A 25490-nucleotide genomic window follows, 5' to 3' on the forward strand; every position below is an offset into this window, starting at 1 on the left:
TTCAAACCTGTGATCATAGCAGACACGTGGTTCCAGACTGTAGCGCCTAGAACCACTCAGCCACTCCAGCCAGTGACAAGCAAAGAGATTGTGCCATGAAAAGAAATGACATTCCAGACCTTCATATGTGGTTGTCAGGCTATATGGCAGGCAACAGGCAGACTGGCATGCCCTCCACTGGCTGGTGAATTTCCAGACACATCTTTGCTGGTCACTGGGGCTCCGTTCAGAGCAGGATTCATCACTAAAGACAATTTTACTCCAGTCAATGAGATTACATGCCTGATGCCACTGTAGACAGGTTTATTGCTATGCAAAGGTCAATGGTACTCAGTGCAAGTAGCGCCGTGAGCTCAGCCCCCTTTGTGCGAGCCGCCTGTTAGTGGTCCTTGTGGTCGCTGAAGCACCAGTTGCAAGTCAGATCATTGACAATGATAAATTTGGGGCTCTGAATGCCTCTCTGTCGTCTTTCTAGGTCGACCGCTTCCTTATTGATGCTGTGTTTGGCCAAGGTTCACCATTTGTGCTAACATCATCGAGTAGTGGTATTGCTCCTATCCAAATGTTGAGTGATTTGTTGATTACTCCAATTAGCTTCTTTAAGCCCAATTACACCTCCTCTTACCAATGCTGACATCTCCATCTATTGTTTACACGGCTATCTGTGGGGCATAGTTACTGTCCAACTGAGTCTACGGAATGAAATTCATTAAGACTTTATGCCCTAGTATCGATATGTTCAAATGTGTGTGAATTCCTAAGAGATCAAACTGCTGAGGTCATTAGTCCCTAGACTTACAAATTACTAAACTAACTTATGCTAAGAACAACACACACACACATGCCCGAGGGAGGACTCTAACCTCCAGTGGGAGGGACCACGCAATCCGTGATATGGCGACTCAGACTGCTCGGCCATTATCAACATGTCCCCTGTTTACTGTCCTTGCTAATGTGTGGTGAAATTGCCCTGCAGCTTCACACATTCATCTGTCAGTCGACAAAGTATACAGTTTTGCATTTTCTGTAGATAGCTGTACGAATATCGATTTGTGACCAATACGCATAAGTCTTCGTGGCGCTTTTCTTTGTATTAGAGTGCAGTCTGTGTTGTGATTACTGTGTGTGTTAGACTTTGACTTACCATGGCGTAGCAGTGCGCGTTGGGATTGAAGTCCGATCCTAGGGCGACGAGTGCACCCGCATCCAGTAGCTGCCTGGCCGGAGGCGGCTGCAGCTGCAGCAGCAGCGCTGTTGTGGGCAGCAGGACCGCCCCCGGGGGCTGGTGCGCTGATCCCAGTGCCGCCACCCCCTCTGTGGACACTTCCTCCAGGTGGCTCACTGCCCACGCTCCTATATCCACTGCCAGCTGCCGGCATATGTGGACACAAATGTCACTCCACTGCTGCCAGAAGTACAAGAGAAGAGGTCCTATTTCTTGATGGTTAAATTTGTTACTACTAGGGTGAGTTATATGAAAACCACAAAACTGAAAGAATTTAAAGATATTCTAAGTGAAGTTGCTTATCAAGGAAGTTTGAAATACACTAAACCCACTACAGATGGAGCAGAGGGTTTACTTCTTGAAGAATGGAGGGGGGCAACATGCTCGAAGTGGACAAGGTTGTGGAAGTAAACTGGCCATGTCATTTTCAAAGGTACTATCCCAGTATTCGCCTCCATCCACGAATAGAATTTGAACCCTGTTCCTCCCAGTATTGTACCAATTACCCAACATCGGTCGGTCTGCCACTTAAAAAGAGCACCTCCCCCCTTCCTTCCCACTCTCTCTCTCTCTCTCTCTCTCTCTCTCTCCCCCCCCCCCCACCGCTTCCTCCCTCCCGCTCCCCCTCCTCCCTCCCCCCACCTTCCCCCCTCCCTCCTCCTCCCTCTGCCTCATCCTCTTTTCTAACAAGGGGACCATCAGACTTGTTAATCACGGATTTTGATGAGTCTTAGATATGTTGTAGAGAGACCTCTCCTGAGTAGCTGGCTAGTAGTTTATGAGAAAATCAATGTTGAAGTTTTATGCATACACCCTATACTCGTAATGTTAAGTATGTTTCAATCGAGCATGCACAGTGCATGGGCTAAGGTTCGCGGCTTTCACTCTGTCGGTGTTGGTTCAAACCTTGGATGTATACCTTTCCTTTTTTTTCAATTCCGTCCTACAAAATATCATTAAATAGGAGATGTTATACAAAATTATTACAAAATAGAGAAATTATTAACTGCTGTGGAAGGATTCCACATACAGACAAAAGTATGCATCCCTAATTTTGACTTCGCTTATGTAATTAATACCAATCAAAGCGGCTGCCAGACCCAATTGACGTACAGTAGAACCACGGACGAAAACTGGCTTGAACAAGATTAGTCATTGCTAGTACACTATATCTGTGTCAGAAAAGATATTCTCTTACGTTTTCTTATGTGTGAAAGACTACTCTGGGAAATTTAGCCAGATTGTTCAAAAATAGTTGATGACTTGTCTCATAAAGTGGGAGAAATAAATGTAACATGTGGAAATCAACCAATGGAAAGAATGGATGTGTGTAAATTTCTTGGAGTACATACTGATAGCAAAATGAACTGGTCGTTCCATATACAACAGGCCCTAAGAAAATTGAGCTCGGCTATGTATGCTATCAGAATGATGTCTTCCATTGGAGATTTACCCACTATGAAGTCCGCATACTATGGGTATTTTCACTCTGTTATGAGTTACGGAATTATCTTCTGGGGAAATTTAGCTTTGGCAAAGAAAATTTTTGTGGCCCAGAAAAGGGCTATTAGAATTATGTGCAGAGTACCCCCTAGGACATCATGCCGTAACCTTTTCAAAAAGCTGCAAATAATGACCACTGTATCCCAGTACATATATTCGCTGATGTGTTTTGTAATTAAGAACCCTGTACAATTTCCATCAAATAAGAACTATCACAAATATAATACAAGAGGGAAGACAATCCTCACTGTGAACTTAAGAACCTGACAGTTGTTCAGAGAGGTGTCAAATGGTCAGGAACAAAAATTTTTAACCATCTCCCTGACCAGATAAAATGTTTAAGAGAAAATGAATCTCTTTTTAAAGCAAAACTAAAGGAATATTTGTTAAATATGTCTGTTTATACATTAGAAGAGTTTTATGATGCAAAAAGGGAAATAGCATTTAGATATAATTATCCATCTTGTTAACAAAGAAATGTGCTTGCAATTTTTCTCAAAATTAAAACATGAAATTTTGTATTAACACTCAAAGAAATCTGCTGTTATACGTACAATATCGGTTTTTCCTCTAAACTTTGTATTAACTATATGCAGTTATGTAGAACATTTTTTATACATTTAATGAACACTGTTTTGTATTTCTTTGTATGTTTGTTGTTTTGTATGTTTGACTCATTCCACATCTCATGTGACGTACTCACAATACGAGATCTACGGAACATGAAATAAATAAATAAATTAATTAATTAAGAAAATGTAACTGTGACCTGCTCGAAATCAGGGAAGTTCATCAAAGAGCTGTGCAAAGAGTTCTTGAAGTCTACCATTGTTCTGTACGCGGGACAAGAAAAATATCTTTACATTATTGATTCGAGGGGAGAGCAGAATGATCGGACACTTTATGATCAAATCTTAGTACATGAGAGACAAGCCTGTATCTGCACCGTAAAAATTATTCCGCCCAAGTGTGCTCCACTTTGCCAACCGCGTGATGTTTATTTTTACAGGTAGGTTGAAATTTTCCCAAAAAAATTCAAAATGCTCCCAACTTGTTAAATACAAACAAAGAAATCACTTCAAGGGAAGGTTCCATAAAAATATTCTGCATCAGTTTAGTGCACCTGCTTTCACAGGAATGATCAAATACACGTAGTTTGCATCGAAGTTGGTCGAAGAAAGAACAATCGGCTTGGTTTTAAACGAACTGTATTTTACGGTATCGCTTCTGAAAAATCTGTGTGTCTGTGAGGCAACGACTTTCGTTAAGGGTGCGTGGTGCTCTGCGAATTTGTGTTTCACCTGCTTCTGCAACAAATACCGACAGGATTCTGTTCCAGCGAAAGCGAACAAGACGATTCTGTAATCTATTCTGTAACAAACGCAATGTACATTTGAAGAAACTTCACTGTATATTTGATTTATTAATGAAATAAGTATGGTGAAAATGACTGTTTTTGAATAATTTTGTGTGACATGTGCTATTTAATGATATTCTGTATGATGAAACTGAGAAAAGGGAAAAGATACACGGGCAGGGTTTGAACCTGTACCGCAAGTGCGGCAGCCGTGAGCCTTAGCCCATGCATTATACCCATTCGGTCGAAACATAGTGTAGCGTTACTGATCTAGCTAGTATGCATAAGACTTCCACATCTATTTTCTCAGAAACTAGGGACCGTTGTATGAAAAGCTACTCAGGGCTGGTCCCTCAGCAATATATCTAAGCAGGACTGGTTCGAGAACATTTTTCTATACAAAAGCGACTTTTCATCTGTCACCCTCCTCTCCCCCCCCAACCCCCTCCCCCCATAGCCTCTCCCTTTTTCCATCTCCCTCGCACAGTCTCTCGTCTGCGTCAGTTTTCACTGCTGTACACAAATCTCACACTTGGACTCACCTCGCGCCTCCCTCAACCTGGCGCATCAAATGGCGGTTTGTGCTACTTGACCTTTAAACCTGACCATTACCTAAAATAAGGTAGGGACTGTAGATAGGTGGCACACGGTGGGAATATGCCAGGAGGCGTGCAGAAGCAGTCCATGCAGTTGCGATGAACGCTGTGTCCTGGATGGCACACCTGCATAGTAAGCAGGAGATCCCGGGTTCGAATCCCATTCGATACACATATTCACTCATCGACGCTGATTCCGCATAATGTCCGATACAGATGACATAAGTAATCCCTTCCATTCCTTTCCCTCCACTTTCAATTTACATAATAGCATTACCTAAACGCTGTCTTCACATGAGACATGTTTCTCATCGCGAAGCACACCAGACGTGTTGTCCGTCGTGGTTGCTACACATTCTAAAACAACCTGCTACACCTCACAGAACATAACGTGCTCCTTGTCCTTAGTACTCTCTCCAGCAGCAGTTCCCGGCTGCATCTGGCTCGTCAATAGCTGCATTAGCCCTGTCAGCGACTGTCGAAGAAGAGTGGAGAAAACCGCGAAGGTGATTCCTGGCTCATCGGTGGCATGAACAGCAAACTTCTGGTAAAGGACCATTACATAATGCTGTACAATGACCTGAGAAACATACCAGTAGAAGTTATTCGCTAACTCAGTTGTGTCCTCATCCCAATTTCGGTTTTAAATTGAATGTAGTTAACGTGTAGTGTCTAATGTCGGTTTGCGCATTCATAAAATCCATATTCAAGACGTTGCACCGACTACCATCACTCTGAAGCAACACGCTTCGCCACATAGTTTCAGTATGTAGGCTCGTTCCGTAGTTTCATTTGAGTGGAAGAGATTTTTTTCCAAGCTGCTCACAACCACAAAAGAAAAAAAATCCCAGCAAGATAGAACCATGAGGCAGCCCAAAAAACCAAGAGATAGGTTGTTGTTGTTGTTGTTGTTGTGGTCTTCAGTCCTGAGACTGGTTTGATGCAGCTCTCCATGCTACCCTGTCCTGTGCAAGCTTCTTCATCTCCCAGTACTTACTGCAACCTACATCCTTCTGAAACTGCTTAGTGTATTCATCTCTTCATCTCCCTCTATGATTTTTACTCTCCCCGCTGCTCTCCAAAGCTAGATTTGTGATCCCTTGATGCCTCAGAACATGTCCTACCAACCGGTCCCTTCTTCTTGTCAAGTTGTGCCACAAACTCCTCTTCTCCGCAATTCTATTCACTACCTCCTCATTAGTTATGTGATCCACCCATCTAATCTTCAGCATTCTTCTGTAGCACCACATTTCGAAAGCTTCTATTCTCTTCTTGTACAAACTATTTATCATCCATGTTTCACTTCCTTACATGGCTACACTCCATATAAGAGAAAGGTATACATATATTTTACAGTAAGTTCCGTAATAGCAAAATATTTCATTGTGTAACTTGGATTCACTTTCTGACGTAGATTGGCAATCATATTATGAATTCTGACCAGGGAGGATACAAGTCGTTGGCATTTGCAACAATAATTGCAACAGATACATTACTTATAATAAATAACATCAACTTTTGCAGATAATACCTCTGTTACGTTAAAAGAAAGACCCAGAATCATTTACAAAACAAAATGTGAAAAAAAATTTGGAGGAGAACGTGAATCTGCTACCCTTCTGTTCACAGCTCACAGAACCTACTAACTGCGCTATGGCTTCGACATGGCACCCACGCCTCCGCATATGGTATACACTGTCTACAGACTCTATCTACGAACGTTATTATTTAATATGCAAATTGTACCAAAAAGACACCCTTGTGATAGGCCGTAGCACTGAAATGGTATACTTTCGTAACATACAGGTTATAACACTAAAACCAACTACAGGAAGCCTTTACCTACCGATATGTAGTTTCCTGTCATTATATTACATATCCAGTTTCGAGATATCTGCTGATGCTTTGAAAGAGCTTATTTTCATATCACGTACTTTATCCACCAAATACGACGTTTAACGCCATAAAATATGGTGACCTGTGACGTAAAAACGATGTCACATCTTACTGACCCAATTCCTTTCCACGAGGTAAAAATATGACACGCCAGATTCTTTATTTCACTATCGGCAGTGTAGTGGAAAGTGGAATTCCACGCTATGACGTCACCAGCACCTCGTCGATGTGTGTTTTCACTCCCCGTAAGAGGACGGCTTTTTAAGACTCATCAAAATCTGTGATCAACAGGTCCCTTGGAAGCAGGAGAGAGAAAGAACCAGGTTGGGAAGGGATGGTGGCGGAAGATCACTGCAGATCATCATCATAATAGTCGGATCAAATTTTTTTCCTTGGAATTAACATTCGTTTCATCTAATTTCACACTTATTTCCGCAAATATCTGGGGTCTGTTAGAATGTACTCCCTTACAGCCAAAGAAAATATTCAAACTTTTTTGCCCAGAAATTTCCTATTTCCAAATTTTTTACTAAGATGTTAGAAAATAATATAAAGCTATTATCCTATAAGGATATAGTGCTATCAGAAATGATGTAACAAATGTCTTGGAGATGACACTAAAGTGCTACTGAGCAAGGTGGCACAGTGGCTAGCACACTGGACTCGCATTCGGGAGGACGACGGTTCAATCCCGCATCCGGCCTTCCTGATTTAGGTTTTCCGTGATTTCCCTAAATCGCTCCAGGTAAATGCTGGGATGGTTCCTTTGAAAGGGCACGGCCGACTTCCTACCCCGTCCTTCCCTAATCCGATGAGACCGATGACTTCGCAGTTTGGTCTCTTCCCCCAAAACAAGCCAACAACTAAAGTGCTGATGAACTGACACCATCTCAGAGCCAGAGTAAGAGTAGTTGCTCGAACTGAGATGGCGTTAAAAATAGGCAATATTTATTTTTAGCAATGAACGTGCAAAAGCTGAGAAAATTCCAAAGCGAATAATTCACTCTGGAAACTGAGTGTGGCTAATCGAACCTCAATTGTATCCTCTATCTCAGGAGTACTGGCCCAGCAATGGAGGAAAAATGGTCCGATGAACATGTGTGCAGAAATGCATCGCTGTCATGGTAAATGGCGCTGATGAATAACAGTTACTCTGACCATGTGCCGTGTGTTCCTTGTGTGTTGCAGGCTCTGTGATTGATGCGGCAAACTGTAAGCAACAGAATGGTCTGGTATTCATGTCGGGAACCAGCCGAGACACTGTTTGTGTACAGTGAAGCAGTTGGAAACAGTCGAGAGGCACCACGGCTACACCAAAACGTGTGCCCTCACAGGCACCAACCACATCACACAACATTTCAAGCCCATTTTGGTCGTTTTTGTGATCATGGGGCCTTTCAGACAGAGGAACATGCAGGTAAGCGGTGGACTGTGCATACACCAGATTTGGAGCTTGTAGAGGTTTCGTCTCAATACCCTGTAGAACTCAGTCCTCCAAATCTGGAGCACACACAGTCCGCTGGCCCCCTGCACGTTCATCTGTCTGAAAGGCCCCATGGTCATACAAACGCCCAAAAAGGGCTTGAAATGTTGTGTGATGTAGCCGCTCTGCCTCGCGACCGTTTCCATCTGCTTCACTGTACACAAACACCATCTCGGCTGTTCCTGATAGGAATACCAAACCATTCTGTTGCTTACAGTACGCCGCATCAATCATACAGCCTGCAACACACAAGGAACACAAGGCACGTGGTCAAAACAAATGTCATTCATTAGCACCATCTATGGGAACAATGATGTATTTCCGGGCACATGTTCATCGGACCTTCTTTCCTCCATTTCCAGTCAGGAATCAGTCCCTGCAGTTTGTCACTTTTGTTAATATTCACCCTGTAGCAGTGTACGATTTGTGCTTTTACCAGTGGGGGGGAGGGGGGAGGGAGATGTCTTATGGGGTTAGTATAATTATATATGTTACTAGCTTGGATCGTGGCGTTACCCATGGTTAAACAGTTATTTATAAATAGATGTTAAAGCCGAAACTAACTATTGACGCGTATGCACTATCAGAAAAGCCATCCCTTGTTATATCTTTAAAAGTACATTATAGGTAAAGCTTATTTACAAAATCACCTACTTACAGGTATACGAGGGGAATTCAAAAAGCAAAGGCACATTTGTGAAAAGCTGTACTTATTCTGATGATAGAGAACTAAAACATGCGTTATTTTTCTACGTAACCTCCCTGGACTTCAATGCAGTTTTCCCGACGTTTTACAAGTTTTTTTATTTCATGATAAAATACGTTTAACGGTTGCATCTGTAACTAATTTTGCACTGCAGCAATGACATCTTCATCACTTTCAAATCTTCTTCCCGGTAGTGCTTCCGTTAAGGATCCAAACATGTGAAAATCGCTTGGAGCCAGGTCTGGACAGTATGGTGGATGTTCCAGCACCTCGAATCTCAACTCCTTTATTGCGCAAGCTGTCCATTTGGCAGAATGTGGGCGAGCGTTTCTCGCTGCAGGATGACACCTCTTCACAGTTTTCCACGACATTTGGATCTGATTGCAGGTTTTAGTTTCGTACGCAACACATCACATCCACCATACAATACAGACCTGGCTCTAAAGCCTCGTTTACGCTGGGGCTACGGAAATGTTGCGTGCGTCGTCTTGTCGTTTAGTTCTAAATGTTTTGAAATGCTTACTTACTACATAACATTTTTTCAAAATTAATAAGTAAATATATTAATAGTAAACTTTCAGTGTTCGGCTCCACAAATTTAAATTATATGTAAAGTTTTACTCCAGTGCGTGGGAAATAAACATCCCAGTTTGGAATGCATAAGCTAAAACCAGAGGAGGGGATGGTCTGATGCAGAGGGGGGGAGATCCCCCCCCATCCTCCCCTGCCCTGTAGCTACCATGTTGGACAAAGAGTGCCCCCGATACTATGATGATTGGTACAGTAGCCAACACGTTGTCCTGGGCAGCGAGTGTAATTGGAGTCGAAGGTGTTGTCAGGAATGCACTCTAGTGATCGAGAAAAATTCTCCTCTCTGACATAAAATGACATGTAGATGAATAATGGGATCGTTCACATTGGGGACCAAAAATGTAGTGAATTGAGAAGTCTTCCGTTCTCCTGCATAAAATGACGTGGAGATTACTAATTACATTTCCCCGTATTGGGAGCCAATAATCAAATGACATTAATAAGTGAAATCAGAAATTAAAAGATTATGATAAGTGAATGGAACAGATTGAGTAGATGGATAAAATTTGAAATGACTTAATTTATTTCACTATCTTATACACAAACTGGAAATTGATGGTAAGTTCCTATGGGACCAAACTGATGAGGTCATCGGTCCCTAGGCTTACACACTACTTAATCTAACTTACACTAACTTACGCTGAGGACAAAACACACACACACACACACACACACACACACACACACACACACACACACACCCATACCCGAGGGAGGACTCCAACCCCCGACAGGGGAAGCCGCGCGAACTGTGGCAATGTGCCCCAGACCACGCGGCTACCCCGCACGGCCCTTATACACGCAAACAGAAAAAAATTACAAACCATGGGGCCGATTTGATTGGGCTTGGACATGACTCGCTTATTAAGGGAAATGAGGTGGCAACGAATCGTTTCACCTTTCTTCACAGTCATTTTTAACGTGGTGATGACAGCGGCAGGTGCTGGTTCAGAACGGCGCGTCACCTTCTACTCTACTGGCCATTAAAATTGCTACACCACGAAAATGACGTGCTACAGATGAGAAATTTAACCGACAGGGAGAAGATGCTGTGATATGCAAATGATTAGCTTTTCAGAGCATTCACATAAGGTTGGCGCCGGTGGCGACACCTACAACGTGCTGACATGAGGAAAGTTTCCAACCAATTTCTCTACACAAACGGCAGTTGACCGGCGTTGCATGTTGTGAAGCCTCGTGTGAGGAGGAGAAATGCGTACCATCACGTTTCCGACTTTGATAAAGGTCGGATTGTAGCCTATCGCGAATGCAGTTTATCGTATCACGACATTGCTGCTCGCGTTGGTCCAGATCCAATGACTGTTAGCAGAATATGGAATCGGTGGGTTCAGGAGGGTAATACGGAACGCTGTGCTAGATCCCAACGGCCTCGTATCACTAGCAGTTGAGATGACAAGCATCTTATCTGCATGGCTGTAACGTATCGTGCAGCCATTTTTCGATTCCCGAGTCAACAGATGGGAGCATTTGCAAGACAACAACCATCTGCACGAACAGTTCGATGGCGTTTGCAGCAGCATTCACTATCATCTCGGAGACCGTGGCTGCAGTTACCCTTGACGCTACATCACAGACAGGAGCACCTGCGATGGTGTACTCGACGACGAACCTGGGTACACGAGTGGCAAAACATCATTTTTTCGGATGAATCGAGGTTCTGTTTACAGCACCATGATCGTCGCATCCGTGTTTGGTGACACCGCGGTGAACGCACATTGGAAGTGTGTATTTGTCATCGCCATACTGGCGTATCACCCGGCGTGATGGTGTGGGGTGCCATTGGTTACACGTCTCTGTCACCTCTTGTTCGCATTGACGGCACTTTGAACAGTGGACGTTACATTTCAGATGTGTTACGACCCGTGGATCTACCCTTGATTCGATCCCTGCAAAATCCTACATTTCAGCAGGATAATGCACGACCGCATGTTGCAGGTTCTGTACAGGCCTTTCTGGATACAGAAAATGTTCGACTGCTGCCCTGGCCAGCACATTCTCCAGAACTCTCACCAATTGAAAACGTCTGGTCAATGGTGTCCGACCAACTGGCTCCACACAATACGCCAGTCACTACTCTTGATGATCTGCAGTATTGTGTTGAAGCTGCATGGGCAGCTGTACCTGTACACACCATCCAAGCTCTGTTTGACTCAATGCCCAGACGTATCAACGCTGTTATTACGGCCAGAGGTAGTTGTTCTGGGTACTAATTTCTTAGGATCTATGCACCCAAATTGCGTGAAAATGTAATCACATGTCGGTTCTAGTATAATATATTTGTCCAATGAATACCTGTTTATCATCTGCATTTCTTCTTAGTGTAGCAATTTTAATGGCCAGTAGTGTAGCTGTGCAGTGCGAGTCGTCAGCTCTCCCCGGTTTGCAGTGAGGGCATGGTCCAGTCTCCACTTTGACAGCTTGTTGCGTGGTCGAAGCTGCAATATCGCGGTGTGTTGGGAGGCAGATCTAGGCTATGAATGGAAGAGCCCCCATGTCCTCTCGTTTCCGTACTGTCTCACCAACTGTCTTCTTTATTTCTCATCCGTCTCTAAACTAAACAACGCCTTGAAATTTTCCTTCTCTTGATGTTGTCCTTGGCAGACTAAATTTGCAACGCTGCACAGTGACTGACACCGCAGGGTGGAGATTCTCTACCTTGTGTGGGCTGGTCTGCGAGTTGGGAATTGGAAACTTTCTCACGATTTCACTGTCAATGTTGTTCGCAGTGTTGATGGTAAATTGTTCCGACGTTTTTCTGCATTCCTAAGTTGCTGTGGAAGTAGCTACACATAATTTCTTTGTAACGTCTGTCTCTGTGTGAGGCCTGAACAGTCTCACGCTTGTGCTTTGTCTAAGAATTTCCTGGCAACTGTGATTTATTTGCAACCTCCCCACTGTCCAGCAAACTGGATTATCTTTCCTATTATTTTTTTTTAAACAAGCTGACTTCTGGACTTCTTTAGTTTCGCACGCCTCCCTGCATGTATTCTTGGCGCTTTGTCTATACTCCATCCCCAGTGCCTGTGGGACGCTGGAATTGTCGACACATTCTCACTTTCTAAGGCAGGTAAAAATGGCTGCTGCGAGCCATAAGATTCATACGCCTCCACATGTGCGTTCTTGACGCTTTTGTGTCTGTGCTCCATCCGTTTTAGGCACGCTTCTCATTGTCCACCAGGCTCTTTGCAAGGTGTCCCTTAAGCCGTCGGCACACGGACCGTGCATCCGAACGTTGAGCGTGCCGAGTTTCTGACGTCATAGCGTGGAATAGCACGTTCGGGAGTCTTTCCGAACGTGCAGAGCAATATCTGGCATGTCAAATATTCTTAGCGTGCGTCTGAGAGTTGACCAATGAGATGGCACAACGCCACCTACGTCACACGCACCCCGTCTCGCTTCAGTACAGTGTTGTGAGGCGCCATATTGGCATTCAAGCCTATATGTATATTTGCCATTTCTGAGCACCAGCAAATTGAGAATCACTGGAAAACCCGTTGCTAAACCCGTTGTTAACTGTGTGATTCGTTCCAATACAATAATGAGAAACATCATATTTGAGGCAAAAGAATTATTCTAACTTGCGTATTACGAGAGTAGGCTACTTGAAGGCAGCGACACACTAAAGATCCACCCAAAACGTATTGTTCTTGGTACAATTTGTTATAATTGTATTGAATTTTCAACATATCTACGATTAAGGTTTTGAGTAATGGCTAGTACACTTCTGTATGCGTTAATGGTTCAGCGGAACGAGTAGCGCCACTGAACTCGATTCAGTTGTTTATTGGGGTGGTGGTTCGCGTCTGCATACTTCCAAAAATTTTTTCCTAGCATTCGCGTTTTGTTAGGTTCTGATATTTTATTATTAGCTTAATATAAGTATATTCTATAATATCTGATGTTTCTTTTGAGGGGTGACTTTGTTCGATTGACTTAATCTACTGGACAGCTTGCACTACTTGTATAAAGATATTCTGCTCCTTTTTCTTTTACGCTTCGTAATTCACAGGTTGCAAAGATTCTGCTGCTGGGCAGGAACAGTGATCAAGTAAGACTGACCTTCGGGTTTTACTAAAATGTGAGAATGATGAAATAATGTTTATCTTATGCGGAGAAGTATTCCAAATTTGTATCGCACTATTTGTAATGGCACTTTTATAAGCCTGTATCCTTATTGATTGGACATGGTATTTTCCTTTTCGTGGCTGAAGGAAGAAATGTGAGTTTTAATGGAGCTAACGTGGGAATTTTACGCGCGCCCGTTGAGTAACCAGTGTGATTTACGAACTAGAAACATCCCTCAACTACCGCTGGAGTGTGTTGCGATCGCGTATACTACGTTGGGGCCCACGTACCGTATGCACAAGTCGCATCGTTCCTGAGCGTTCAGCAGCACGTTGAACTTGGCACACTCAACGTTAACGTTCGACAGCACGGTCCATGTGCCGACGGCTTTAGTAAGCGGGGCTAGGAAGCCGCTGGGCTACCCCGTGCGTGTTTACAGAATGCGTCTCTGGTTCTCTCTCTATGAGGTCCAACTTTGCTCGTGTGCTGGGCCATTGGCGTTGTGAGTTGGGGAAAGTTGCCACCAACGGAAGCGTAACAGTACCACGGAAATGTAATAGGACCGCTCTTGTTCTTTAAATACATAAAAGATCTGAGGGACAAAGTGAGCAAATTTTTGCTACTGTTTTTCTGATGGTGCCATAGCCTACGGGAGAGTGTCTGTCATCTTTAAGAGACTCTAGGAGGATACAGGGTCGCTTGGGCAGAATTTCTATTTATTGTGATGAATGGCAGCTTGCCTAAATATCTAAAAATATACATTAATTTACATTATAAAAGACAGTCCTTTAACGTTTTAAAATAGTATTAGTGCTGCCTGCCACTGTCACATCGATTTAAGGTCTAGGCGTAATGTTGCAAGACGATGTGAAATGGAATGACTGCATAAGGTTGGTTGCAGGGAAGGCAAATGATCGATATGCGTTTATTGGGAGAATTATAGGAACTTGTAGCTCATCTATAAAGAAGACTGCATGCAGGACACTTTTGAGTGTTCGGGATCCCCATGAGGATGGATTACAAAAAAAAAAAAAATGGTTCAAATGGCTCTGAGCACTATGGGACTTAACATCTATGGTCATCAGTCCCCTAGAACTTAGAACTACTTAAACCTAACTAACCTAAGGACAGCACACAACACCCAGCCATCACGAGGCAGAGAAAATCCCTGACCCCGCCGGGAATCGAACCCGGGAACCCGGGATGGATTACAGAAAGACAGTGAATCAGAATGAGATTTTCACTCTGCAGCGGAGTGTGCGCTGATATGAAACTTCCTGGCAGATTAAAACTGCGTGCCGGGCCAAGACTCGAACTCGGGACCTTTGCCTTTCGCAGGGAAGTGCTCTACCAACTGAGCTACCCAAGCATGATTCACGCCCCGTCCTCACAGCTTTACTAAAGTTTGGAAGGTAGGAGACGACGTACTGGCAGAAGTAAAGCTGTGAGGACGGGGCGTGAGTCGTGCCTGTAGATAGTTCGGCGCATCATATGACTAGGACGCCATGAGGCCTCCTTCTGGCATTCGCTTGACAGTCGAGGGAAGACAAGTAGTATCAGTAACATCATGGGTGCTCAAACACGAGATGCTTCATTTGAGAGGTCGTGCCCCCTCCTCCCCTCCCCCCTTCCCGTTCATTTTACGCACCACGTGTGCTCCTCGATTTGGGGAAAACTGCCGTCTTCAGAATCTGACATCGGTAACATAGCGTTTACGTAAAGTGGTAAAGAGGTTGTCACATATTACAACAAGTCAACAGTTCAATGCTGGAGGACATTAAACTCTGGAAAGCATCCATAACATCAGAAACTTCTCTTCCATATGAGGCGTGTAACCCTCTGCACCATATGAGTGCTTCTACTGATCAGATTCTCCCAGCACAAAGACTGGTATGCGTACAGGAAAAGCGCCATTGAGAATCCAAAGTATGGTAAAGGTTCGATTAATGATTAGCGATATACTGAAGGAAATTTCACGAATTACAAAATGTACAACTCAAACTGAAATACAAACACAGTAAAAAAATACAAATGCACAGTCTTACCCAACCGTAATCTAAGAGTGCACCTCTAGTGGGATGAGTTAACATACGAGGGTTGGAACTTAAATAGTGGCAACTATTTACACTCCTGGAAATGGAAAAAAGAACACATTGACACCGGTGTGTCAGACCCACCATACTTGCTCCGGACACTGCGAGAGGGCTGTACAAGCAATGATCACACGCACGGCACAGCGGACACACCAGGAACCGCGGTGTTGGCCGTCGAATGGCGCTAGCTGCGCAGCATTTGTGCACCGCCGCCGTCAGTGTCAGCCAGTTTGCCGTGGCATACGGAGCTCCATCGCAGTCTTTAACACTGGTAGCATGCCGCAACAGCGTGGACGTGAACCGTAGGTGCAGTTGACGGACTTTGAGCGAGGGCGTATAGTGGGCATGCGGGAGGCCGGGTGGACGTACCGCCGAATTGCTCAACACGTGGGGCGTGAGGTCTCCACAGTACATCGATGTTGTCGCCAGTGGTCGGCGGAAGGTGCACGTGCCCGTCGACCTGGGACCGGACCGCAGCGACGCACGGATGCACGCCAAGACCGTAGGATCCTACGCAGTGCCGTAGGGGACCGCACCGCCACTTCCCAGCAAATTAGGGACACTGTTGCTCCTGGGGTATCGGCGAGGACCATTCGCAACCGTCTCCATGAAGCTGGGCTACGGTCCCGCACACCGTTAGGCCGTCTTCCGCTCACGCCCCAACATCGTGCAGCCCGCCTCCAGTGGTGTCGCGACAGGCGTGAATGGAGGGACGAATGGAGACGTGTCGTCTTCAGCGATGAGAGTCGCTTCTGCCTTGGAGCCAATGATGGTCGTATGCGTGTTTGGCGCCGTGCAGGTGAGCGCCACAATCAGGACTGCATACGACCGAGGCACACAGGGCCAACACCCGGCATCATGGTGTGGGGAGCGATCTCCTACACTGGCCGTACACCACTGGTGATCGTCGAGGGGACACTGAATAGTGCACGGTACATCCAAACCGTCATTGAACCCATCGTTCTACCATTCCTAGACCGGCAAGGGAACTTGCTGTTCCAACAGGACAATGCACGTCCGCATGTATCCCGTGCCACCCAACGTGCTCTAGAAGGTGTAAGTCAACTACCCTGGCCAGCAAGATCTCCGGATCTGTCCCCCATTGAGCATGTTTGGGACTGGATGAAGCGTCGTCTCACGCGGTCTGCACGTCCAGCACGAACGCTGGTCCAACTGAGGCGCCAGGTGGAAATGGCATGGCAAGCCGTTCCACAGGACTACATCCAGCATCTCTACGATCGTCTCCATGGGAGAATAGCAGCCTGCATTGCTGCGAAAGGTGGATATACACTGTACTAGTGCCGACATTGTGCATGCTCTGTTGCCTGTGTCTATGTGCCTGTGGTTCTGTCAGTGTGATCATGTGATGTATCTGACCCCAGGAATGTGTCAATAAAGTTTCCCCTTCCTGGGACAATGAATTCACGGTGTTCTTATTTCAATTTCCAGTAGTGTATTTACAAGCGGTACAAAAGAGTTATGTGTTTGCACCTGTTACTCTCCTTTAAAGTAGTCACCAGTGTTATGTGGAACCCGTTGCCAACGATGTGGAAGGCGTAGTATACCGCTAGCAGAGCCTGTCCTGTTGGTGGTGCGAATGGAGTGGCCTAAAGTTATGGTGATTCTCGTGTACGACGGTGGTGGTGTTATTCTAACGCATTACATTCCTCCACGGCATTCCGTCAATGCACAGTATTACTGTTCGTTTTTGGAGCATCATCTGCGACCAGCTTTGCGAAAAAAGCGGCGACACTTTCCGCGCAACCCATCCATCATTTGCAGGACAATGCACGGGCGCATACAGCGCAAGCTGTGGCTGCTCTGTTCGGTCGATGGGACTGGGAAGGACTGTTCCATCCACCACACTCCCTGGACTGAAGTCCTTGTGACTTTGATTTGATTACGAAGATAAAGGAACCACTTCGTGGCATTCGCTTCAGAGCTGTTCCAGAGATTCGACAGGCAGTAGACCGCTCCATTCACACCATCAACAGCGGTTTCTAATGATGGATAGGTTTGTAAGAAAAAAGATGAGGAAAACCTTTTTTGATTCGCTCGCTAGCGTTACTGTAAGTTAAAAATGTGTATACATTGCTATAAGACCTTAATTACCTTTGTATCTATCTGTCTGTCTCTAGCAGCACTGGAGTCATTTGGAGGCTGGCAGAACTTTGGGATTGCAATATTTCAGTTTTCTAAGGCAATGGAGCGGTAAATATCATTACAAATAACATAAAGGCCGGCCGGAGTGGCCGGGCGATTCTAGGCGCTACAGACTGGAACCGCGTGACCGCTACGGTCGCAGGTTCGAATCGTGCCTCGGGCATGGATGTGTGTGATGTCCTTAGGTTAGTTAGGTTTACGTAGTTCTAAGTTCTATGGGACTGACGACCTCAGAAGTTAAGTCCCATAGTGCTCAGAGCCATTTGAAATAACATTAAATAAAAAAAAGTGCATAAAGATACACTTAGATTTGTCTGGGTCGTCCAAAAATCACGTTGATCAACAAAAATGTCACCCAAATGGCGATGGTTGCATTTCCCTAATATGTTTACTCAATATTCTATCATTAGTAGTCCAAATGACAAAATATCGCTCAATCTGGTTGTCCAGAACGGTACTCAATTATGTAAAGCAGTTCCGATACGGAACGTTGAGGAGGGGTTTGTGAAAAGCGAAAGGAGTATGACAGTACATTCTATAGTACGTTCGCTTCTAAAAAAATTTTTCAGTGGGTTGCTTGAATTCATCCGACCCGATTGCGTCCTGCATCCCTCCCTCCCCTTTCGTCCAAAATCTATTTACGATCTAGGAATAAGAGGGGGGTTTGAAAATTTTTCGAAACGGAACAGGGAAAAAAGTACTTACATCACTGAATACTAATACGACATATTCTTGAGTACTGTTCGAGCGTTTGGGATCCCTATCAGGTCGGATTGAGGGAGGACATAGAAGAAATTCAGAGGCGGGCTGCTAGATTTGTTACTGGTAGGTTTGATCATCACGCGAGTGTTACAGAAATGCTTCAGGAACTCGGGTGGGAGTCTCTAGAAGACAGGAGGCGTTCTTATCGTGAATCGCTACTGAAAGAGAACCAGCATCTGAGGCTGACTGCAGTACAATTTTACTGCCGCCAACTTACATTTCGCGGAAAGACCACAAAGGTAAGATAAGAGAGATTAGGGCTCGTACAGAGGCATATAAGCAGTCATTTTTCCCTCGTTCTGTTTGGGAGTGGAACAGGGAGAGAAGATGCTAGTTGTGGTACGAGGTACCCTCCGCCACGCACCGTATTGTGGATTGCAGAGTATGTATGTAGATGTAGATTACCGTTGCTGACCTACCATGTAAGGAAATTCAGCTAAAAATCAGTGTCACACTTAAGTCAATTCAATTATTGATTGAACCGGAAAAATAGGCAGGAACAAGTATTAAATTCTACAAGAGTTTCATATTGACATCCTCAGGGCACTGGTACAGAATAAAGGTAGCAACAAAACGTATTGGGGGCGCAAGAATTTCTTAAAATTGCTTTACTGGTAGTCTATCTGCCTCCATCGAGATTAGAACCGCAAACCAGACCTTTTAGCGTCTAAGGATTCAATTGAAGCGGTGGCTCAGCTGCTAAAAGGTATCTACACTATAGCAACTGCATACATTAACCGTCGTTTTCTCAGAAGCGGTCGTGTGTTTGCAGATTAGCCGAGACACGTGTTCGCTTATTTTTGTCCCCTCTTTCACTGACCGAAGCTTCAGCAACATCGGGGTACGACACTTCGCGGGTCCCCTCGTAAGTGGCGTGCGTTGCGATTCAGTAGACAGAATGCGTCCACTTTCCTCGACTGCTCATTGACACGTTTGGAAACTTTCGTTCTAGTAGTGGCAATTTGCATTAGGAGAGCTGGTTTTCCTGATAACGATCTACTAATGGACTTTGCTCCTAATTTATGTAACTGTGTAGTAGATCTACTGCAACGACTTGAACCGGAAATGTTTGTTTATTTGGATAGCCGCTTCTTAGTTGCCATATTCCGCTATATTTTCCTTTGTTTCAAAACGGCAAGTTTAGATGACCACTGCAACTTGGTGACATCAGAAACAATTTAATACTTTGAAACAGTTACGTGTGGTGTACGAAGAGTGTACTCTGTTGAATGAGGAATACATCAAATACAGAAGCTGCGTCCATTAACAATAATTAACTTTCGGTTACATGACAAAACACAAGTCGAAATACTGTCTATTCATCCCAGTACCCAGTATAACTTAAACTGGAACGATCGCAAACATACTTTTGTGGGGAAGGCAAACGAAAGACTACGTTTTATTGTCCGCACGCTAAGAATACGCAACAGGTCTTGTGAAAACACTGCCTACACTACGTTTGTCCGTCCACTGCTGTAGTTTTCCCGCGCGGTATGGGATGCTTGACAGACGTGATTGACGGTGCACGCCAAAAACGTCCAAGGAATGGTAGCACGATTTGCAATGTCACGAAATAGGGGAGAGAGAGTCCCAGATTTGATAACCGAGTTGGGGTGACATTCATGAAAACAAAAGCGTATTTCGTTGCCGCCAGGTCTTTGTACGAAATTTCAATCACCAACATGTGTTCTGAATGCCAAAACATTATTTCCTCGGAAACTTACACAGTAATAATGTAATTCAGTGCTCTTTAGAAAAGATTTAAATGGTCCTTTTTCCCGCACGCTGTTAAAGAGTTCGACGGTAGAGAAATGGTCCGAAGGTAGTTCGATGAACCCTCTGCCAGGCAGATAAGTCTGGATTGCAAAGAAATCCTGTAGATGTAGTCATGTAGATGTAACAACGAAATTATGTTGTAATATGCTACATGTGAGTTACATTTGATTTGAATATCGAAGTTGTTTGCTGTTTATTTATTTTTTGTTCATTATTTTCAGCCATAGACAACACCTAGGTGCGTTAAATTGATACTGAAATAAAGTGTCACGCATGAACCAATAACAATAAATTAATTACTACTTGTTGTGGTACTGCAGTATCTGCCAGCGTCTTCAGGAGTGGATATCTCATACGACGTTCCTAGGGTGTTTGTAAGTGGATATGGCAAACGGCTTCGAACAAAATTTGAATGTAGCTTCGTAAAAGTTCCGTGATCAAACAATCTGATTGGTGGCGAATATAATTTATCCTCACTAGACAGTATATATTATCATTATACATGAGGTGAAAAAGGTTTTGCCGAGTGCGGTGGCCGAGTGGTTCTAGGCACTTCAGTCACGAAACTCGCAGCTGCTTCAGTCGCAGGTTGGAATCCTACCTCGGGCATGGATGTGTGTGATGTCCTTAGGTTAGGTAGGTTTACGTAGTTCTAGGTTTAGGGGACTGATGACCTAAGCAGTTTGGTCGCATAGTTCTTAGAGCCATTTTTTGATCTTTCGCGTAAATTTTCTTTACATAAACGGCCGTATTTTTAGATTGCGTTGACACCACCAAGGGACCGTATACCGCAGGAAGTGCGAAACATTTTCGCTTATTATGTCCACCCGTACTCGAGGTAAAAGGGTTTTAAGCGTTGGGTAGACAGATAGGCGGTCAAGAAAGTGAGACTAGTAGGGTTCCAATTTTACCGATTTAGGTGACGAAATCCAAACAATGAAACTAGCTACGACAGTTAATGAAGATGTGGGCCGTATACATAATTCCCCCTACTCTTTATTCAAATGTTCTAGTTACAGTCGATACATCAGCATATTAATCGTAGCTACGCTTTCGATCCAAATCACGTTTCCAGGAATGCAAATAAAATCCATTTGCCTATACACGTGGTAAATTAGATCCCAGTATTAATGCCACCGCCTTTTAGAAGTAATGGAGAATTCGAAACATTGTAGAATACGTTTGGCAGCTATATCGCCGTTTATTTCCTGGGGTGGTGCAGAATTATCCTCCTAAATTTACTTGCTAATGACAGTATTTTGTTATTTCAATTAACATCCCGAATGATTGTCACATAAGCGGTGACATAAATGTCACTGCGAATTCATTGCGAAATTGCCGGCTTATTCATGTCTGGGGTAATAATAGAGGGCTGTTTACCTGGGTTGTCTGCTAGCGTAGTGAAAGGTGTTTACTACTGCAAGGGAGGTCTGGTCTGGTTTCGGTTTTAATCTCGATGGAGGCAGATAGACTACCAGTAAAGCAATTTTAAGAAATTCTCGCGCCCCCAATACTTTTTATTGCTACCTTTATTCTGTACTGGCGCCCTGTGGATGTTAATATGAAACTCTTGTAGAATTTCATACTTGTTGCTGCCTACTTTTTCCGCTTCAGTCAACAATTGAATTGACTTAAGTGTGACACTGAATGATTTTTAGTTGAATTTCATTATGGATCTTCATGCATTGCTAAATTTCGACACTTTCATGGTAGGTCAGCAACGATAATCCAGTATGACTGGTCTGAACGTTAACACAGACCGTTTCGCGGCCAAATGCGCATAATATTTTGCTAACTCGTAACGATCTGGGGCACTTTGTCTTACTAAAACAGTTATGTTATCTCGATAAGCTGAAATTAATTTTTATTAGTACAGTTCATACTAATTAGCGTTTCTTCTTTCATTTATATCTTATATTTACGTGTTGTCTTGGACACACTAATCAGCATTAATATAGTCTTACACATGACTGAAATCTGTCTGACAAAGTTCGGATGGTTTTTCAATTTCACCCCATGTTGGTAGCACTTCGTCGCCTTGCCTGTTATGCTGTGTAGCAGACTTTAAAGCTGTGCAGATCAGCATAACGAAAAGGCGACAGGTCTCGCTCGTTTTGCCCACGACTGTCCATAAGCATCCTGTCTGATCACCTGCATCCATTCATGTCCATTGAGCATTCCGACGGACTTGGACAATTCCAGCAGGACAATGCGACACCCCACACGTCCAGAATTGCTACGTAGTGGCTCCAGGAACACTCTGCTGAGTCTAAACACTTCCGCTGGCCACCAAACTCCCCAGGCATGAACATTATTGAGCGTATCTGGGATGCCTTGCAACGTGCTGTTCAGAAGAGATCTCCACCCCGTACACTCTTACGGATTTATGGACAGCCCTCAGGATTCATGGTGTCAATTCCCTCCAACACTACTTCAGATATTAGTCGAGTCCATGCCACGTCGTGTTGCGGCACTTCGGCGTGCTCGCGGGGACCACGACATTAGGCAGGTGTACCAGTTTCATGGTTCTTTTAGTGTATAATAACTGAAGCCAGCAACTCCACGCACAATTAAATCTTAAAATACGCATGCATTCGTGCACTATTAAATGATGAAACATGCACAACTAAAGGGAAAATATGCAATGTCGGAATTCAATCTTTTGTTGTGATGCATTTTATTTTATTTTAAAACAGTGTACAACAACCAGTTTTTCCAAATTCTCCACTGACTTGAGGTAGCTCTGCGCGTTCAGCTGCTGATCTAGCAATCCTTGGATTCTGGAGGCGAAGTGGTTTGAAAATGATCTTCTGTGGTTTCCCATTGTCAGTTTAGGTAAATACCAGGGCTGGTAGCTTACTGTAGGCCACAACCAATTCCTTCCGAATACCTTTCTTCCCTGGCAGATTCCACTTCCCTTAAAGGTGTAGCCCCTTTGATTAGGTGAAAATAGCTGCATAGAAAGCGAGCCGAGTGTCTCTTCGGAGATTCCCAGCATTAAAAGGCACATAATAAATAAATAATAATCCAAATTCTCTACGTTTAGGCTCATGTATTTGTCTGCTGGGACATTCTTTAATGCAGAAAATTATCTTTCTTACATTGTAAGAAAGAATACTTAAATAAGGAAATTTGGGAAAGTGTAAGGCTGAATAATTCCCACCCTCCCAGGTCATTTTACGCTCTTCTTTTTCAGTTTTGGTTTAAGCTGAAGAAGTAATTAGGAATGCTCGAGCGCTTACTTTTTGCGACACCGTGATTATTACAGATTTTGTAGTAAAGATATCTTTGTTCAACACAATTTTTGGTGGGGAAAGTACAAAGGATATGGAATTATTCAGCCTTACACTTTCCCACATTTTCTTATTTAAGTATGAATCTACCACTTCTTACAATGTAAGAAAGATAATTTTCTGCATTAAAGAATGTCCCAGCAGACAAATACATGAGCCTAAACGTAGAGAATTTGGATTATGAGCACTGTGGGACTTAACATCGGAGGTCATCAGTCCCTTAGAACTTAGAACTACTTAAACTTAACTAACTTAAGGACATACACACATCCATGCCTGAGGCAGGGTTCGAACCTGCGACCGTAGAGGTCGCGCGGTTTCAGACTGAAGCGCCTAGAACCGCTCGGCCACACCGGCCATTGTCGAATAAAACGGTTTATCGTTCTTCAGGAAAATTTTCAGAATAAATGAAAAACATGCCTTTTTAAGGTCCTCTTTAACGAATTCCTCCCACCCTTCTTCTTTGACAAAATCTTGGTCACGTCCTTGAATGTCACGAGTGTAAGACGAGTTTGGTATTGCTCAGAGCACTGTTTCACTTGTACGGGCCCTGCGAAGTGCAAAGTGGCACTGGAAATCGTAAAACGGCGCATGATGTATAGGGTCACTGACCACGGGTAGTAAGCAAGTGGACGAGACAAATTAATCTTCAAAAAAGGCTACATTTCACAGCTGGCATTTACATCTTTGGTGATTTATGTTTTATAAGCATAGAAATTTAAAAAAATACATAACAACTTTAATTGAAAAGAAGGAGGAGTAAAGTTTGAAAAGTAGTGGGCTACAGCAGTGAATAAAGCAAACGATGCTAACTTGTATGCAGTACAAGCTTCATAACAGGTGACTGCGCGGTCTTTGGTCGGCCACTCGGCAGCGGCGAGATGTCGTCACGACCAGATCATGGTCTTTAGGAGGCAAAATGTTAGGTACGGAAACATGCCTTACACCACAACCCATAAATAGAAATTACGAGGCTAATGTTATTTCCTTTGTCGTTCTTGTAAAACGCTGAGGTGAGAAAAGGCATAGGATACCTCCTAATAACGTGTCGGACCTCCTTTCGCCTGCCGTAGTGCCGCAACACGACGTGACACGGATTTAAAAAGGCGTTGGATGTTCCCAGGAGAAATATTGAGCCATTCTGCCTCTACAGCCATCCATAATTGTGAAAGTGCTGTCGGTGCAGGATTTTGTGCAGGAACTGACCTCTCGCTTAAGTCCCATAGGCATTCTCTGGAATTCATCCCGGCCGAGTGGGTGGCCAAATCATTCACTCTAATAGTCCAGAATGTTCTTCAAACCAATCGCCAACAATTGTGGGCCGGTGAGAAGGCGTATTGTCATTCATAAAAATTCGTTGTTTGGGAACAAGAAGTCCATTAATGGCTGCAAATGGGCCCATACAGCCGAACATGGCCATTTGCAGTCCACGCGTTGTCCGTGATGAGAGGTAATGTCTGAAATTTGGTATTCTCGACACTCTTTTGGCACTGTGGATCGTGGAATATTGAATTCCCTAACGATCTCCGAAGGACCATTCCACACAAACACAGTCCACACCATTATGGAGCCACCAGTGCCTTGTTGACAACTTGGGTCCATGGCAGCATGGGATCTGCGCCTCACTCAAATCCTACCATCAGCTCTTACCAACTGAAATCGGGGCTCATCTGACCAGGCTACAGTTTTCCAGTCGTCTAGGATACAACCTAAATGGTCACGAGCCCAGAAGAGGCGCTGCAGGCCATATCGTGCCGTTAGTAAAGGCACTCGCATTGGTCGTCTGCTGCTATAGCCGGATAATACCATATTTAGCCGTACTGTCCTAACAGATACGTTTGTCGTTCCACATTGATTTCTGGCGGTTGTTTCATGCAGTGTTGCTTGTCTGTTAACACTGACAACTCTACGCAATCGTTACTGATGTCAGTCGTTAAGTGAAGACCGTCAGCCAGTGTGT

The 25490-nt window shown here is 44.1% G+C and overlaps 1 protein-coding gene across 1 annotated transcript in view; it reads right to left on the minus strand.

Annotated features, from left to right (window-relative positions):
- The window catches only part of LOC124594911 (probable imidazolonepropionase), a 180143-nt gene that overhangs the window by 50406 nt on the left and 104247 nt on the right, over positions 1 to 25490 (minus strand). The window contains exon 7 of the mRNA XM_047133392.1: positions 1145 to 1369. Within this exon, the coding sequence (XP_046989348.1) occupies positions 1145 to 1369 (225 nt within the window). The remainder of the gene's footprint in view (positions 1 to 1144; positions 1370 to 25490) is intronic.

This window comes from Schistocerca americana, chromosome 2, assembly GCF_021461395.2.
Source record: "Schistocerca americana isolate TAMUIC-IGC-003095 chromosome 2, iqSchAmer2.1, whole genome shotgun sequence".
NCBI lineage: Eukaryota > Metazoa > Arthropoda > Insecta > Orthoptera > Acrididae > Schistocerca > Schistocerca americana.